Source organism: Bos taurus, chromosome 23, assembly GCF_002263795.3.
Source record: "Bos taurus isolate L1 Dominette 01449 registration number 42190680 breed Hereford chromosome 23, ARS-UCD2.0, whole genome shotgun sequence".
Lineage (NCBI taxonomy): Eukaryota > Metazoa > Chordata > Mammalia > Artiodactyla > Bovidae > Bos > Bos taurus.
The window spans coordinates 32,410,749-32,429,064 of NC_037350.1; the positions used below are offsets into that span (position 1 = coordinate 32,410,749).

The 18,316-nt window shown below is 41.5% G+C and overlaps 1 protein-coding gene across 8 annotated transcripts in view; it reads right to left on the reverse strand.

The window, feature by feature from the left end:
* Positions 1-18,316, reverse strand: part of CARMIL1 (capping protein regulator and myosin 1 linker 1) — a 306,909-nt gene that overhangs the window by 143,534 nt on the left and 145,059 nt on the right. For all 8 annotated transcript variants that reach the window (NM_001192903.1, XM_024983668.2, XM_005223775.5 and 5 more), the window contains 3 exons: positions 10,527-10,624; positions 10,119-10,189; positions 9,816-9,889 (listed from right to left, as the gene is read on the reverse strand). In NM_001192903.1, coding sequence (NP_001179832.1) covers positions 9,816-9,889; positions 10,119-10,189; positions 10,527-10,624 — 243 coding nt within the window. The remainder of the gene's footprint in view (positions 1-9,815; positions 9,890-10,118; positions 10,190-10,526; positions 10,625-18,316) is intronic.

Genomic DNA, 18,316 nt, shown 5'->3' on the forward strand with positions numbered 1-18,316 from the left:
GTTGGGGTTCTTACTTCTCATTGCAGTTGACACCTCAAATTATCCAAACTTTCCCTTAAAACTCAAAAGAACCAAGTTTTTCACTTATATCTTTCTAGAAGAAAATACCAGCATACAACTAACAAAACAGAAGCAACACAGAAAAGACCATAAAACAATCTCTGAACATCAAAGATTTTCTGTAATAAAAGGTTTTATAAGTCTTAAACTTTTCCTTTCAGTTAAGAAAACTAGTCACTTTATAGAGTTGCTTATTTAAAAACAGGGCAAGTCTTTAAGGAAATAAAAATAGCAAACATTCATTTAAACATTTTTATGTACTAGTATGTACATACATTATGGAGAAGGCAATGGCACCCCACTCCAGTACTCTTGCCTGGAGAATCCATGGACAGAGGAGCCCGGTAGGCTGAAGTCCATGGGGTCGCTAAGAGTCGGGAACCACTGAGCGACTTCACTTTCACTTTTCATTTTCATGCATTGGAGAAGGAAATGGCAACCCACTCCAGTGTTCTTGCCTGGAGAATCCCTGGGATGGGGAAGCCTGGTGGGCTGCCGTCTATGGGGTCACACAGAGTCTGACACGACTGAAGCAACTTAGCAGCAGCAGCGGTACATTCATTAATAACCCCAGGAGGGAGGCATTGTCATCCATTCCACAGATGGAGACCCACCCTCCTCTCCCAAGGCGCAGAGAGGTTAGAGAGCTGGTCACAAAGTTTAGTCTGGAAAGAGACAGGATTTCAGGCGGTGTGACCTATGACCTGATTATCTTAACCACTGTGCTATCATCTCACTAATAAGTCACTTACTTTCCATACTGTCAAAAGTCTTCAATCTACTCTACAGGGGAATCCAGGGTGGTTATATCCAGGGGTTTCCAGACCAAAAATTCCAAACCCCTTTCATCACATTTGGACAACCACTTAGCTCCTAATTTGAAAGCCGATCCTAAGACATATTCTGAGGTGATGTCTCAAAAAGACTGTGTTCTTGCTCCTCTGGACATCAAAAATAAACTCATATTTGAGGGCTACTAAAAGAAGTTAAAATGCAAAAACAAAGAAGCTGGCAAGCAATTCAGAGTCTCAATCACTTGCTAAATTTCTCTGCAATTCTTGATTCCGGATAATCTATTGAATTAGAATTTCTAATCTTTCTGATCTATATGACTTAGTAAGAATTTAATTTTTCCAGTTGTTATTTTGGGGCCAGATTTCCCTCCTTAGTCTTTCTTCCCCACTGCCTGCCTCTCCTCGTTGAAACTATAAAAACACTGTGACTTTTAAATAGTGTGAAAAGTCCAGGAGAGCATCAACAAACAAATTTGAAAGATGTCCAGCAAGCCCCAAAATAGATGTCAGAAAAGCACAAAGATAGAGAGTAAAAATCCAATGAACAACATCGTGATCATCTGTAGTGTATCCACACACCGCAGAATGGAAGAGCTCCCCCCAAAAAATCTTACAAATGTTTACAAGCTTGCAGGAGGTATTTCATGCAAGAATGCAGAGTCTGGCCACTCTCCTGCTTGCTGTGTGCACACAGTGAAATATGCTCTCTTCCAGAAAGGCTGGTAAAACTCAGAACTACAGACATATTTTCCCGATATATTCATTTGATAGTCTTTCTGGGGATAAGTTAGACTCTTTTCCTTTATATCTAGTTGGAAACTAGGAGTTAGAGAGTTTTAAAAAATTGTAGATGTCATGGAACACCAATCCTGCCTGATACTCTAATTTATATAGAAGTATGTCCTATAGATTATTAAATGATAAATTGGACCACTCACTGACTCTGTGAAGGACATGCCAATGTGAGACACTTTACAGATGAGGACAATGCCAGAGGCCTAAACCAGTAGCCTCTAAATTTTTTGACCATTCACTCCTAACTGGAAAGTATCAGGCTCACCAAAAACTTTGTTTGGGTTTTTCTGCAAGAAAAACCAAAATAAACTTTTTGGCCAACTCAGTATTTTGAGCACACATCTCCCCCAGATCTGTGTGTTTATCTATAAATTATATACATGCACTACTGTATTAATATATTAGTGTGTGTGTGTGCACTCAGTCACTTTAGTCACGTCTGACTCTTTGTGACCCTATGAACTGTAACCTGTCATAGTCTTCTATCCATGGGATTCTCCAGGCAAGAATACTGGAGTGGGTTGCCATTTCCTCCTCCCGGGGATCTTTCCATCCCAGAGATTGAACCCACATCTCCTGTGTCTCCTGCATTGCAAGCAGGTTCTTTATCCACTGAGCCAACTAGGTGCTGCTGCTAAGTCACTTCAGTCGTGTCCGATTCTGTGCGACTCCAGAGATGGCAGCCCACCAAGCTCCCCCATCCCTGGGATTCTCCAGGCAAGAACACTGGAGTGGGTTGCCATTTCCTTCTCCAATGCATGAAAGTGAAAAGTGAAAGGGAAGTCATTCAGTCGTGTCCAACTCTTCACGACCCCATGGACTGCAGCCTACCAGGCTCCTCTGTCCATGGGATTTTCCAGGCAAGAGTACTGGAGTGGGGTGCCATTGCCTTCTCCGAGCCAATTAGGGGGCTCATTAAAAAAAAAAATACATGCACACACACAAAATAGAGAAGAACAAAATAAGCATAAAATATGTTCTACTACTGTCTCCACGCTCTTCTATATATCAACTGTGTTCACCACACAGTCCATCTGACCCAGGCTGGAGTCCACTGTTTTATAGAATTATTTATAGAAATGGATAAGGAAATGGCAACCCACTCCAGTATTCTTGCCTGGAGAATCCCATGGATGGAGGAGCCTGGGGGGCTACAGTCCACGGGGTCGCAAAGAGTCGGACACGACTGAGCGATTTCACTCACTCATTCACTCAAGAATGGAAACAGAAGCTAAGGCTCTTCACACCTGATTCCACACTCCAAACAGCATTTCTTCCTTTTTTAAGTGAGAGCAAGAATAAAGACAAGGAGCTTAGATTAGGAAAGAATTAAACCAGTGCTTCAGGACAACCTTGCCAAACATTAATCCAAACTCTTCCGTGAAAGTCTCAGGCGCGTGAATGTCACCTTGATGAGTATCAAATATGACAACACAAAAACATGAATCTGAAAGGGATGAACTGCTGGCTGGGCTCTCATGAGCCAAGTTTAGGCTCAATGATGCATGTCGCTGAGTCTTTAGAGGATGGATAAGATTAGCTCCTCTGCAAAATCTTCAGGGAACAAGAAAAATCGATGTGGTTAAAGCTATATATTCTCTTCTCTTCAGCACCACTACCTCTACCCTCATCATTCCCTGCCGCTCCAAATTACAGTGTAATTACATTTTTAACATGTCAGCTCACAGACTGTTGAGAGCACCCATGAGAAATGTATAACAAAGCCTTCTTCAATCTATGCGTCTTTTTGGCCCATTGATAACCTAACCTAGAACAAATTTTAAGAATGTGCTTAAAAAAAAATTTGGAAGCTATGAATAATAACTGAATGGACATTTTCCAAGCACTTTCTAATTCCTATTCTTCTCCAGAGACTAACTGGCTGGATTCGGCATGATCGCTGTCATCCTCACACTTGAATGCTTATTCAGCAACAATAGGGTCTCTGGTCCTACTTTTTTTTTTTTTTTTTTTTAGATAAATCCAAATTTTAATGGTATTAGACTTAAATAGCTGATGAATTCATCTTAAAATAGGAATAGGTTTATCCACAAAGGAGTCAATATACTGAAACTCTGTTGGCTTAGTGCCCTTTTCTCCTGGGCAATGCTTGGATGGAAATTGCCAAAAGTGACTTCATGACTTTTTCCTGTAAAGGCTTCCACGACTAACCATCACTCGGTTGTGTCTGAGTCTTTGCGACACGACTGACCAAAAACTTTGTTTGGGTTTTTCTGTAAGAAAAACACATCTCCCCCAAATCTGTGTTTATCTATAAATTATATACATGCACTACTGTGCTAATATATTAGTGCGTGTGTGTGTGCTCAGTCACTTCAGTCACGTCTGACTCTTTGTGACCCTATGAACTGTAAGGGCTACAGGGAAGGGTAGCCATTCCCTTCTTCAGGGGATCTTCCCAACCCAGAGATCGAACCCAGGTATCTCACATTGCAGGCAGATTCTTTACCATCTGAGCCACAGTTAATAAGTGTGTACAGTTCTCACAGTTAATAAGGTCTCTGTGATGAGAATAATGACAAGGGCACCGCCCCGTCCCTAGACCCACACCTTCTTCCAAATCCATCTCCTAGGAGTTGTGATGGGGTCACATAGGGATTACTGTTTCCTCCATCCTGTGTTCCAGATGATAAAGCTGCCAATACCACGTTTGGTTTCCCTGTTACAAGATCTGCAGCATTAACATCAGTACCACACACAACAACCAGACCTTCCACTTTGGATCTGAGCTGGTCCTAGAAAAAGGAAGCTACGAACTCCTGAGTGCAAAAAGACAATGATCTGGGTGGGTGAACTGAAAGAAACACACAGAATTTTATAGGAATCCAGACAGGATTCAGCCCTGGATTGGAGTAGGTAACATAGAGCAAAGCTGGCTGAAGAGTGCCATGACAGGAATAATGATCAACTTGAGTATGGGAAAGAAGGTATTTGAGTAATCCGATGGACTTTTAAAAAATTAATCCCTTCAGCCTCCCAGGATTCAGATCTACTCCCCAAGAGCAGTTCAGTTTCCCTTGAAAATCCTCCCTGAGCCACTGGTTTGACTTCAGAGCATCGAGTCATATAGTGTGAACAAGACAGAGAGAGCCCAGCCCTCATGAAACTTCTGTTGTGGGAGCACTAATGATTTCAAGGACCCTTAAGAATGGATGTTTCTACCTCTGATGACCAAATGCAATGGGGAGAAAGAATGGGATGAGAAAATAAAACTCTGAGTGATAGACAATCAGGAGAACATTCAGACTGATTATATGAAAGGTCTATGGCTTTCCAGAAGGAAGTCAGCTGAAATGATCAGGTTCAGGGACAGCTACATATAAAAGCATGCAGAATCTCACTTAAATAAATGTAAACTGTAAACAAAACTGCTTATTTGTATCTGAATTATGATCAAATAGAGATACATGGGAGCTGACGGCCACAGTGGAAAATTCATTGATACATTTGGTAACTACTGCCTGTATTTTCTAAAAAACTCCAGAACATGCAACCCATGTCATCTTTCCTCTTGCACCTCTAATTCCTCCACTCTTCTCCCTAACTCATACCCAAATGAGAAAAGTACCAACATGGCTTGTTGTAAAACCTCTCAAATGACCCATATCACACTCAAATTCTGCCATTATGAATTCTTCCAAACTACTGTGCCCTTTAAGTACAGACTGTTCCTTCATGAGTAAGCATGCTCATTCTAATATAGAGAAATGTTCATCCAACATAACTGGTTGCAACTTGGTTAGAAAAATACTGTTAATACAGGCCATCTAACAGGACTGGGGGAGAAGGCAATGGCACCCCACTCCAGTACTCTTGCCTGGAAAACCCCATGGATGGAAGAGGCTGGTGGGCTGCAATCCATGAGGTCACTAAGAGTCGGGCACAACTGAGTGACTTCACTTTCACTTTTCACTTTCATGCATTGGAGAAGGAAATGGCAACCCACTCCAGCATTCTTGCTTGGAGAATCCCAGGGACAGGGGAGCCTGGTGGGCTGCCGTCTCTGGGGTCGCACAGAGTCAGACACGACTTGAGCAGTGGTCTCCATTTTTATTAAACAAGCTCGCTGTGGTTAAAAAGCTTTGAGAACTCTGAATTTTTAAGATTCAGTTATTATATACTAAATATATAATTGTGATTATGTATGTTATAAAACTAAGACAATAAACTTTAAAAGGAGTCAACAATAATGTTTTTTGCAGCTCATCTTGCATATCCGTTGGTTATATACATCCCACATCAGAAGCCACTGATCTACAGCAGGAGTCAGCAAGCTACAGTCCACAACATGTATTTTTGCAAAGAAAGTTTTATTGAAACACAGTCACACTCATTCAGTTACAGTGTCTAGAATTGTTTCAAGCTACATCAGCTGTGATGCATAATTGCAATAGTGACTGTTTGCCTCAAAAAGCCTAAAACCTTTACTATCTGGCCCTCTCTAGAAAATGTTTCCAGTTTCTAATTCAGAGTCTCAGGAACAAAAAAAAGTTCTTCAAGCCCTTAAGCAAGTAAGAAAAGTAGATGATGACTTGCGCTCAGTCATGTCTGACTTCTTGCAGCCCCACGGACTATAGCCCACCAGGCTCCTCTGTCCAAGGAATTTTCCAGGCAAGAATACTGGAGTGGTTTGCCATTTCCTTCTGCAGGGGATCTTCCCAACCAAGGGATGGAACCCACATCTCTTGCGCCTCCTGAACTGGCAGGAAGATTCTTTACCACTGTACCACCTGGGAAGTTCTATAGATTCATCCCATTAATGCAGTATTTAGTGGTGAAATAAAAATTCTCCAGCTAAGGAATTAGGAAAAATCTACTCATAGGAAAATTCTAAGTTTTGACAAAGATTCTTGATGTGGATAGTACTCTACCTATTTCAAGTAACTGTATTTGGTAGCTTCTCCACATACAGTTTCTGGAGAAAGAAATGGCAAGCCACTCCAGTATTCTTGCCTGGAAAATTCCATGGACAGAGGAACCTGGCAGGCTACAGTCATTGGGGTCACAGAGAGTCAGACATGACCAAGCACACACTGCACAGCAGTTAGATGTAGTTTAATCACCAAATTAAGCACAGGGGATTAACTGGAAAGTTTAGCACTGATGCTACGTATAATCTATTAACAGTGTAAAAATCATGAAGGATATAATAAATGAAAGCTGAAGTAACACCTCAGGCTGCCCTACATGTTTTTATTCCTACAGACTGGATGTTCTCCAAATATGGTCCATGGACCCCAGGAACCTCATGACTCACTCAGAGGTTCACAAGTTCAAAGAAACCTTCATACTAATACTAAAACAAATGTGTCCATTCCAACATGTTGACACTGCATGGATGGTGCCAAAGCAACGGTGGCGAAAGCTGCTGGTGCCTCAGCACAAACCAAGGCAGTAGCACCAAGCTGTGCTAGTTGTCTCTATATTCTTCACTGCCACACAAATGAAGGTTAATGTCATTTAAGAATGTCCTTGACGAGGGACTTTCCTTGTGATCCAGTGGCTAAGACTCCACACTCCCAACGCAGGGGCTCAGGTTCGATCCCTGGTCAGGGAACCAGATCCCGCATGCCACAACTAAAGATCCCACATGCCATAATTAAGACCTGGTGCAGCCAAATAAATAAATATTTACAAAAACGTCCTTGATGAAAAAGTAAAAAGTACTCTTTTTATTAAATCTCAGCCCCTGAGTACATGCCTTTTAAATACTCTGTGCAACAACACAGAAGTCGACACAACCTGCTTCCTCTATATACCGAAGTGATAACTGTCTCAATGTAAAGTATTTCTTTACATTCAGTGTTAGTGTTACTGGCAAAACTAGCTCTATTTTCTCATGGAACACCATGGAAAAAAATGACAAAGTATGGTTATTCAGACTTAGGAGTTGGCGGATATTTTCTCTAAAATGTAAGAAGTTAGCCAGTCACGGCAAGGAAATCACCTGGTAGCACTTTCTTCCAATAGTAAAATTATATCTAAAGCAAGAATTTGAATGTTGGGAAACTTTTATCTGCCACTATGAGCATGACAAGCCTTGCCATTCTTAAAGATTTTTTGATTAAGATCAGTGGTGATAGTTTTAAAATGCCTTTGTTTCTCCCCACTATTGAACAATGGTGAAATATCTGCATGCGATGCATAACTCAGTAAACCAACAGTTTCTAAAAGAGTGAAGTTCACTGATAATGGCTTCAGATTCCAACACTTGCTGAGTTGTGGTAAAGTATCAAAAGAGAACATCAAGTAATCATGTGAAACGGTGATTAAAAATACTCCATCCTTACTGCACATCTGCATATGGTTGGACTTTCTTCCTAATTCTTCAGTCAAAACACATTTCCTAATGGACTGAATGCAGCAGCAGATATGAGAATCCAGCTGCCTTCTATTAAATCAGAAATCAAAATCATCTGCCAAAAAGGTAAACTGATGCCACCTTTCTTGCTGACTGATTTTTGTTATGGAATATAGTTATTGTTTATAAAAATGGTATCTATGTTAGCAGAAAAGTTACTTTTATAACCCATTTTTTAATAAAAATAGGTTTAACATAAACTTATTATATGCCAACATGTTATTTTCAAAGGACTTAACCTTTTTATTTTAGTTTCAATTTCCAATATGAGAAGTACCAAAAGATAAAACTCACATAAACAAAAGCGCAACTACTTTTAAGAATATAAAGAGATCCTGGGACTAGAGATTGGATACTGTAGGCCTACCTATTTTAATGTTATTCTATATGCTCTATTCTGTTTTTATTGAAAAAACACAAAGTAAAATATCTTCCCTTTTTGTTTCTCAGTTCACGTTTTCATAAGCTACACAGAAAACACCTTGCCTAAATGGGGAGTATGACATTCCTGCAAATATAAAAGGAGGGAGAATGGCTCTAAGCAGGAGAAAACTGCCGATTTCACAAAAAAAAAACAGTCATATCCAAGCTTGAGAACTGGGGGCTTCAGGCATTTCAGCTGTATCTACAGACACGACTGAGCCTGCTTCACTGTCCTCCACAGGCCCAAGGTGTGCAGAGACAAGTCATATCTGCCCTATATACTTCTTCTTTGCTCAACTCAGTTGGTTACAACTCTTTAGGGACCCTGCTACAACTCTGGATTTCCTGCCAGGTAAGTGGCATTGGTATTTGGGGGGTGAGATGCTAGCAGTAAGAAGAGGCAATCAGCCTCTTTATAATTCCAATTGTCCAAATGGCATAAAACAGGGGTCTCCAATTCCTGGGCCATGGAGTGGTCTGTGGCCTGTTAGGAACTGGGCCATATAGAAGGAGGTAAACTGGTGTCTTCCACAAAACTGGCCCCTGGTGCCAAAAAGGTTGGGGACCACTGGCATGAAAAATACAGATGGAGTCTCAGATTTCTCTCTCCATTCCAAACAGAGAGAAAAGATTTCTTTAGCTGGGATTCCTTGCAATGGGGCTATCGTATCTGCCCATGGCAACCCACTCAAGTATTCTTGCCTAGAGAATCCCATAGACAGAGGGGCCTGCTGGGCTACAGTCCATGCGGTCGTAAGAGTCAAACACAACTGAGCGACTAACACACACACACACACACAAATAGGCAGCACCATCTCTAGGGTTGAGAAGATTGAGATAGGTTGGGATAAGTGACCAGATAAGGTCTGGGGAGGGGATGATCATCTACCTTATGATTAAGGTAGATACTGGAAAATTGATTTCCACCAATATATACATATAAACCCTAGCCATCCTGATTACAGAAAGAAATTGTCAACTAAAAGTCATTTGTTAGGATTTCAGCACAAAGTTCCCTCATAGAAAAATGTTCTAAATGGTAATTAGGCAAAATAGTACTAGAATTTATATACAGGGTAGATTACATAGACTTGTGGGCTGGCATGAGAACCCAAGAATTAAATTGTTTCCACAGTTTATAAGTTGAGGTACACTCATGCACCCCCCCATTCCAAACTCTTTATAGTGAATAACACATAGGAAACAGGAAAAAGCAAAATTCAGAGATTCTTAGGTTCTCCTGATTCCCCTCAGGAAAGGATTCTCTGGAGATAATGAACATAGGTAAGTACTGACAGACAAGGTCAGCTCTGAAAGCAAAATCAGGAGAGAAAAAAGGAAAGAAAAAATAAGTAGCTTACCTGTGGTCAAGATGACTGAAGTCCTGTAAATTCAATTCCCTGGTGTCTTGTGTCAGATAAATTGTATCCACATCCTATTTGAAACAATTTAGTTATGTAAATAGTCCCCGCAAATGATCAGAGATGCAAGAGAGACACAGAGAGAATCAGACAATGACACAGGCAGATTTTTATGTAATCTGAAGAAGGAAGATTTTTAAGCAAGCAATGAATGGAGGGGAGGAGAAATAAGCCAAATCCTGGAATATTCTCCAGGTGTGTGAGAGACAGTTTGTGTGCATGCATGCATACAGATACACTTACCCATTGTACTTCTTCCCTGTATGAAAATCCAAGCCAGTCGCAAACACAGGCATACATCTGAGAAAATCCACCTGAATCAGACAACAGAAGTGTGACAGGTTTTCGACCAAATGATTTTTAAGGTAAAATTTAAAAGCTTAAATATGGCCGACGTTAACAATGCTGATTATTCTTTCCGTTTGGGGAAAACAGCAGAGAGTCTCCCCCGTGTTTTATAGTAAGTACATAGCAGGATGCAATACAGCTTAAATATAGGACGTTTGTCCACCAGTCTAAAGTCGGTGCGGTGCTAATTACACCTTAAAAGTAATTGTACCTTTACGGTAGCACACTAGGAATAGACTTAGCTTCCTGGCAAAAGGGCACCCATCCAAGCATGTATGTTTTGGTTTTAAAAGGCACGCTCACCACAGGGGCCCTGCTCAGTCACAGTCTGGCTGTCCCACAGAGCTTGGAGGCTGGCCAGTCGCTCAGATGGCTCCATGAAGACTTTTTTCATGATTCTTCTGTAAGGGCAACAATGACGACAACACCACATTTCAAATATCAAGTTTTCTGAATTGCACTCAAAAGTTTATTTTGTGATACACCTTTTTTTTTTTTTAAACAAAGAATGGGTATCATTTTCATTTTGGTAAATATAATTCCATCTTTTTTTGAGACTAGGGAGCTGGAGAACTATAGACAATAATCAATTAAAGGTATCTAACAATGCAAATAGTCTCCATGTCATTTAGTTCTTTCATAACATTAATTTTATTAGAGTAGTTAAAAACTGGTGTGTCCCACTTAATAAATTATCTAAAAAATAATAATTTATGAGATTATGTATATATTAAATATAAATTACTAATTTTCAAGGAACTCAAGTGCAAGTCTCCTCTTTTATCCTTCAATAGTACAAACATCCATCGGGAACCTGAGCATTGCCCCCTGGAAGAGCTGTTCTGCTTGCTCTCTCTTCCTCTGGACTACAATCCCAGGGAGCGTGTGCTTACCAGAGACTGAACGCAGTTCAAATCTGTTAGCGAATTATGTGCAACAGTGAGGAGGGGACAGAGAAGTCTGGGAGCTAAGTGGGGACCGGGTCACAGGGGATACCTCAGAGGTCAAATGAAGGGGTGGGGGTTTCATTCTCCAGGCAACGAGGAGAGGAGCCTCATAGAGACTACACAAGGAGTGTCAGATGAACAGACAGCACTGGAAACAAACATGTGCAGGGGTCAGGGAGAAGCCGGGGCAAACTTTGGAAAGAAAGAGAGTAAATAACTTGAGACATGAAAAAGAACCTCCTGAGACTAAGAGCCCAGGGATAGTGAAGGTCCCGAACTGCTGGTGGCAGCAAGCTGAACAGCTGTGGGATCTTCTCCTGCACCTCCCGGCTGCCCAAATGTGGGTGGAGGTAAGGCAGTCTGCTTGCTGCAACAAGGCAGGCTTTCCAGGCAGGCGAGCCAGGAACACAGTGGGGACAGAAGGAGTGGAGGATATTGACAGGGCCCTGCTGAAGTAATGGACACCGTGGGGCTTGGTGGACAGGAAAGGAAGGGAAGGTAGAAAGAAGTGGAAAGAGGGCAAAAGTCAAGGGATCCACGGCCAGGAGGCCCCCCAAAAGTCCAAGTATGGGTACCAAGGAAGAGAAAGTGAAAGACTAGAGACTATATGTAGTTCAAGAGAGATGACAAAATGATGATTTCACCCCCAGGAGAAGCCGTGCCAGGAGAGGACAGGTCGAGGGTGTGTCCATCAGGGGTAAAGTGGGGAGGAGGGAAGAGGTCACAGGCTGTGAGGAAGGCTGTTGGCAGTTCGGAATCACCCAGGACCATGACAGGCCCTGGATGCAAAGTGGTGACATAAACATACTAAGTCATATCAAACATTATTTTAATCTTTTTTTTAAGCTAGTTGAACATTATTTTAATCTTTAATGAGTTAAAAGCATGGCTATGTGTATAACTCTCACCCTTATGAATTCCAGTCACCTTGTAGAGAAAAATGTTCCCAGTCACTTCCATTTTCTGATTGAATGAATATTCCAGATAAAATGTGCTGGAGTCTGACAAGTTGCCTCGTTGGCCTGTTCTACTCCTAGAGAAAACCTCAAATACCTACTCAAACATTGAAGTACAAGCATTCTGCTAGCATTGAAAAATACTCCTACTTCTTTATAATCTTTGTGATTGAAGCATGTGCAGATATAACCAACTAAAGTCAAATGCTACTAACTCCTTCAAATTCTTGTGTAAATTATGATATCCCCTTAATGCAGCATAATTTTTCACCATTTCACCTGAACACACCTGTAATTAACCCCCACCATTCTGAAAGTTCTCAATTTGGGGGCAACTGTGGGTTTAAGAAGATGTTCCTAATGAAAGTGATATGACAGAATCTGGCAATTTGGAATGGTTCACCCTGGTTCAGTACCATCATTCTGGTATTTTCTGGCCACAAGAAAGCAAAGCCAGCTTTTATGCAAAGATAGAGTGGAGCAGTTGGAAGCAGAAGCATTTACACAGATGAATTAAGTAAACCATGGACACACTAAACTAGATTTATGTCTGGCTTTATCTGAGATCACATTTCTTTTCTAAAATATTGCTTTATTTCGGCTGAACTATAAAGCATGTTGTTTCAATGACACACAGGATGAAATTCGGCTAGTCAAAAACTGAAAAAAGGCAGGAAGCTGGAAGGATTAGAAATAGGAAGATGGCAGCCTAAGATTATAGTGGCAAATAAATGAATCTGTTTCAGAAATCAGAGTCTAATTTTATTCCCAAAACAGCACCAGAGAGTCACCCTTGGGGGCAGAAGAAATCACCTGGAGGGTGAGGGAAGCAGCTGGTATAGACATCCGTGTGAAAGGCTTCCTGCCTGAGGAGGCTACACCTGGCATTTTCCCTCACCTTCAAAACCACCCTTCCAAAGTATCTGTCTGAGCTTTTCCAAGTAGCTCTTCTTCTGTAACAGTTCTCATTTTTCTTTTTTTCAGAAGTGAAAAAAAAAAAAAAAAAAGGTATCAGGGACTAAAAGAGTTTCATGAAACGAGTGTATTTATTTACACAAGAGATAAACTCATAAGAACTAAACATCCAGAAGGCAGCAACTGTTTCTTTCGTATCGAACACGAGACACAGAAAATGAGAAAAGGAAAAATCTATCCCACATGAGTTATGCCTGCAGCAAAGTAACAGCAAAGAGCCTTCTGTGTATGCACCACAAGGCACCTGCTCACACACACACACACACACATGGCATGCATGTAAGACAGAAAGGCAGACATGAAATTGCTATCAGAATAAATGTCATAACATGTCAACCAAAATCCTAGCAAACGGACATGTATTAATACATCCTGCTGCTGCTGCTAAGTTGCTTCAGTTGTGTCCGACTCTGTGCGACCCCATAGATGGCAGCCCACCAGGCTCCTCTGTCCCTGGGATTCTCCAGGCAAGAATACTGGAGTGGGTTGCCATTTCCTTCTCCAATGCATGCATGCAAAGTCGCTTCAGTCATATCCGACCCTGTGTGACCCCACGGACAGCAGCCCATCAGGCTCCTCTGTCCACGGAATACATCCTACCACTTACTAATAGGTGGCACTACGCAGTTGAACCAACTACATTTACATTGTGTGTTCTTAGTCGCTCAGTTGTGTTCGACTCTTTGTGACCCCATGGACTACAGCCCACCAGGCTCCTCTGTCCAATGGAATTCTCAGGCAAGAATACTGGAGTGGGTAGCCATTCCCTTCTCCGGGAGATCTTCCCGACCCAGGGATCGAACCCAGGTCTCCTGTATTGCAGGTGAATTCTTTACCATGTGAGCCACCAGGGATTATGTGCATTTAATTTACACAAGAGTCAGAAAATAGTTCATGTGGCAAAAACAGTGAACTCAGTGACAGGCATGGCTGCTCTCTATACAAAGCTCACACTTACATTGTTGACATGGAAAAAAATCTGAAAATTATTTTTATCCAATTAATTGGTTTATCAAAAATTTACTTCCAGCGCTCACCCTATACAACATGCAGCTGTCTCCAGAAGAGGACATGTTTTATTGATACAAACGACACCACAAAGGGGTACCTATTTCTTTAGAAAAGTATAGAAACTGCCAGAGTCTGTAAAGCACCTTTCCATTGTTGACCCATTAACTCCCATTTTGCCACTCTTCTCTTCATAATAACCTCATCTTTTCAAACTTAGGGCGTCCCTGATAGCTCAGTTGGTAAAGAATCTGCCTGCAGTGCAGGAGACCCAGGTTCGATTCCTGGGTCAGAAAGATCCACTGTAGAAGGGACAGGCTACCCACTCCAGTATTCTTGGGCTTCCCATGTGGCTCAGCTGGTAAAGAATCCTCCTGCAATATGGGAGACCTGGGTTTGATCCCCAGGTTGGGAAGATCCCCTGGAGAAGGGAAAGGCTACCCACTCCAGTATTCTTGCCTGGAAAATTCCATGGACTGTATGGTCCATGGGGTCACAAAAAGTCGGACAGCTGAGTGACTTTCACTTTCATTTTCCTTTTTGAACTTTACCAGCTTTTGACTTGAAGAGGGATTTGCAATATCATTTCTATCATGGTAGTAAAGACGCACTGTCCTAACTTACTGACACTAATACCCAGCCAATTTTCACACTGTCACGTATATGAAAGAATAATCCAACATGCTGAAAGCCTGAGAAGAAAATCATGTTAGGAGGTTAGTGTTGTCTTACCTAAGAAAGGGTGTTATTGGCCACATTTAACAACAAAAAATCAAATTAAAGAAATGCAATCAACTTACACACAAACATAAAATAATTTAAAAATTCATAAACATCAAAGAATCTCCCTACAAACATCACCCATTTCCTTCCCCACATGGAGGCTTTCATCCTGGTAAAGACAATAGCAGGCTATTCAGCTAAGGGTTTTGGAGCATTTGTTAAGCAGTCAACAGAAGTTAATTTAATCCTCACAAAACTGCATGAGTATCATTATTCCCATTTTACAGAGGAGGACACTGAGGCATGGAAAAGTACATTAATCTGCCTGGAGTCTTGCCCCCCCAAAATATTCAGACAATCTTACACCTTTCAGTTCCATTTTGGGGCTCTCTTCCCCCAGGCTCATAAAGCAGTGCTACAAGACTGACTCGCCCTTAAAATTAGCTGTCATTTTATTCTCAAGTTGAAAAGCCCTCACTAGCTCCCTACAGCCAATCCCAGAGGCTTTTATTTGGGCCTCTCCAGGCAGCGTACTCTTGCCTGGAAAATCCCATGGACGGAGGAGCCTGGTAGGCTGCAGTCCATGGGGTCGCTAAGAGTTGGACATGACTGAGCAGCCTCACTTTGACTTTTCACTTTCATGCATTGGAGAAGGAAATGGCAACCCACTCCAGTGTTCTTGCCTGGAGAATCCCAGGGACGGGGGAGCCTGGTGGGCTGCCGTCTATGGGGTCACACAGAGTTGGACACAACTGAAGCAATGCAGCAGCAGCAACAAGCAGCTTTATCTTTGTCTCACAGTGGTATCTGCAGTCTCTCAATTCTAACTGCAAGAGGCTAGTTGCAGTCCTTCTAAGGCAAGCCAAAGTTGCAGCTGCACCTGCCCTCGCATCTGCCTCCAGCCTCTACCATTTCTCTCACAGAACTCTCCCTGGGGCCCACCAACAACAACAGTCAACCTCTCAAAACAAAGAGGAAAAAGTGTGAAAGTGTTAGTTGCTCATCGCATCTGACTCTTTGTGACCCCATGGACTGTAGCCCGCCAGGATTCCTCTGTCCAAGGAATTCTCCAGGCAAGAATTCTGGAGTGGGTAGCCATTCCCTTCTTCAGAGTTATCTTCTGGATCCAGGGATGAAACCCGAGTCTCCTGCATTATAGGCAGATTCTTTACTGTCTGAGCCCCCAGAGAAGCCCAAACAAATCAAAACAGACACAAATCAAACATTATTTTTTTGACATCCCAAATTAAATGAGCTTTTCCTTTCTCTGAAATCTAAGGATGGTTCACTTTCCTTATGTTTTTCACTCATCTATGTTCTCAAGCAAACATCTTCTAAATTAGTTCTAACTCATCCTAATGACTTAATTTAATGTTAAAAAAAAAAACAAAACCTAACTTGGTTTTAGAGAACAGCCAGGGGTCCTGCAGGCCATAACACAAAACAACTTCCTGAAGGGAAACGCCATTACAAGCATCTCTGTGAAAAGGATTAAACAACACTTGGTACAAACATTTCCCCTAGTTTCCTCCCAATATCATTGCCTTCGAGATGAAGCCTCCAACGATAGTGACCATCACACAGCAAAGATGGAATGTTGACAAAACAATGCTAACAGTGATTCGATGTTATTTAAATTTTATTTTATGTGAAGATTAAACTTTGCTTATTTAATGAAGTAGAAGAGAGATGTAAGGGAGGGAAAGGGGAAGAGGGAAACATATATATATACAGCAGAGATTCTGATGCAAAACCTTAATTTTAATTAAACTTCTTCATTTTTTCCCTACCTGCATTCTGACTGTACTCAAGGGGATTGGTCGTATTTTACAGATATTTATATACTATTTTTATATGTTTGGCTTTTAATTTATGTATTTATTTTGGCTGCACTGGGTCTTGGCTGATGTGCTGGCCTTTCTCTAGCTGCAGCAAGTGGGAACTACTCTTAAGTTGTGGTGCAGCGTTCCCGCTGAGGTGGACTCTCTGGTTGGAGAGCACAGACTCTAGGGCACGGAGAGTTATGACATGCAGGCTCAGTGGTTACAGTTCCCAGGCTCTAGAGCACAGGCTCAATTGTTGCGGTGCATGGGCTTAGTTGCTCTGCAGCATATGGGGTCCTTCCAGATCGGGGATCAAACCCACATCTCCCTCATTGGCAGGCAGATTCTTTATCACTGAGTTACCATGGAAGCCCTATATATTTGACTTTGATCATGGATGCTATTTTCAAAATTAGATTTAAGTAAAACTAGAAATTCAGTTCCTGGCAGGTATCATTTCATTTATACATAGCCAACCTTTAGATTATTCAAGAACGGATTATGTGAACTGAGGCCCTGGCTGTGTTTGTCCTGATTCGGCCAGCTCCTGATACCTGTTCAGACTCTCCTTCAATGATCAGCCTCTACCCGAGCAAGGAAGTAGGTGGGGTTGAGGACCCAAAGTTCCCACAATGAGCTCAGGTGATACATTTGATGGACAAATAACTCACACAAGGCTTGAGCATTCCAAGTATAGTTTCATATTCTCCAACTTACTATGAATGGGTCATTTTCTTTTGCGGGGACCTATTTTCTTTTGCTGTTCTATATTATTCATGTAAAGGATCTATTTCCCTTCCTGACAGCGTTGACTACTGGGAACATAGATGAAAAGATTTTACCCCCTTCTTCAAATCTCTCTAGTCACAACAACCAACACCAATAGAATTATACATTTTCCAGGCCAACTGTGTGGCATACAATTAAGGAACTTCACAAGTACAAGCAGAACATTAAAGTCACAAGATACTCAGAGTTGATACAAGACACTCAGAGTTGATGTTGGGTAGGAAAGCTGCCTTTTCCCTTCAGTCAATCTAACTCCCCTTTTCCAACAACCCATGAACTCCCTAAGTACAAACTCTGTTACCCAAGCACATAATCCTGGTTTAAAATGCTTGAGAAAATAATATGAGGACATGTCCAGGCGAAATTTACTTCTAGCCTTAACATGTATTTCAGAAAAGTGAGGGGAAAATAAAAGAGGCTATGTTTGACGTTCAGTTTTGTTTGTAAGTTTCCTCTCATTGAACAGAAAAAAAAATAGGGAAAATGAAGAAAATAAAGTTCTTCATTAATGTGATACTTGATGCCTTCCTATAGAGCGTTCAGCCCCAGACATTCTGCTAATAGCTGTGTGTAAAATTCATACTAGGGTAAATCTCAGACTGTGTGCTCTGTGATGACCTAGAGGGAGACCCAAGAGGAAGAGACATATGTATACATGTGGCTGACTCACCTGGTGGTACAGCAACTGACAACACTGTAAAGCAATTATACTCCAATAAATAAAAAAAAAAAATTTTTTTAAGTTTGTATTTTAGTCTTAGCAGGAGAAGTTAAAGGAATACCAAACTCCTTCCTCACTGCAGATCTTTAAAGAACAGTCACATAGAAAATCTCAGGCACGAAACAGGATTGAGCCAGGGTTTTGATGTGTA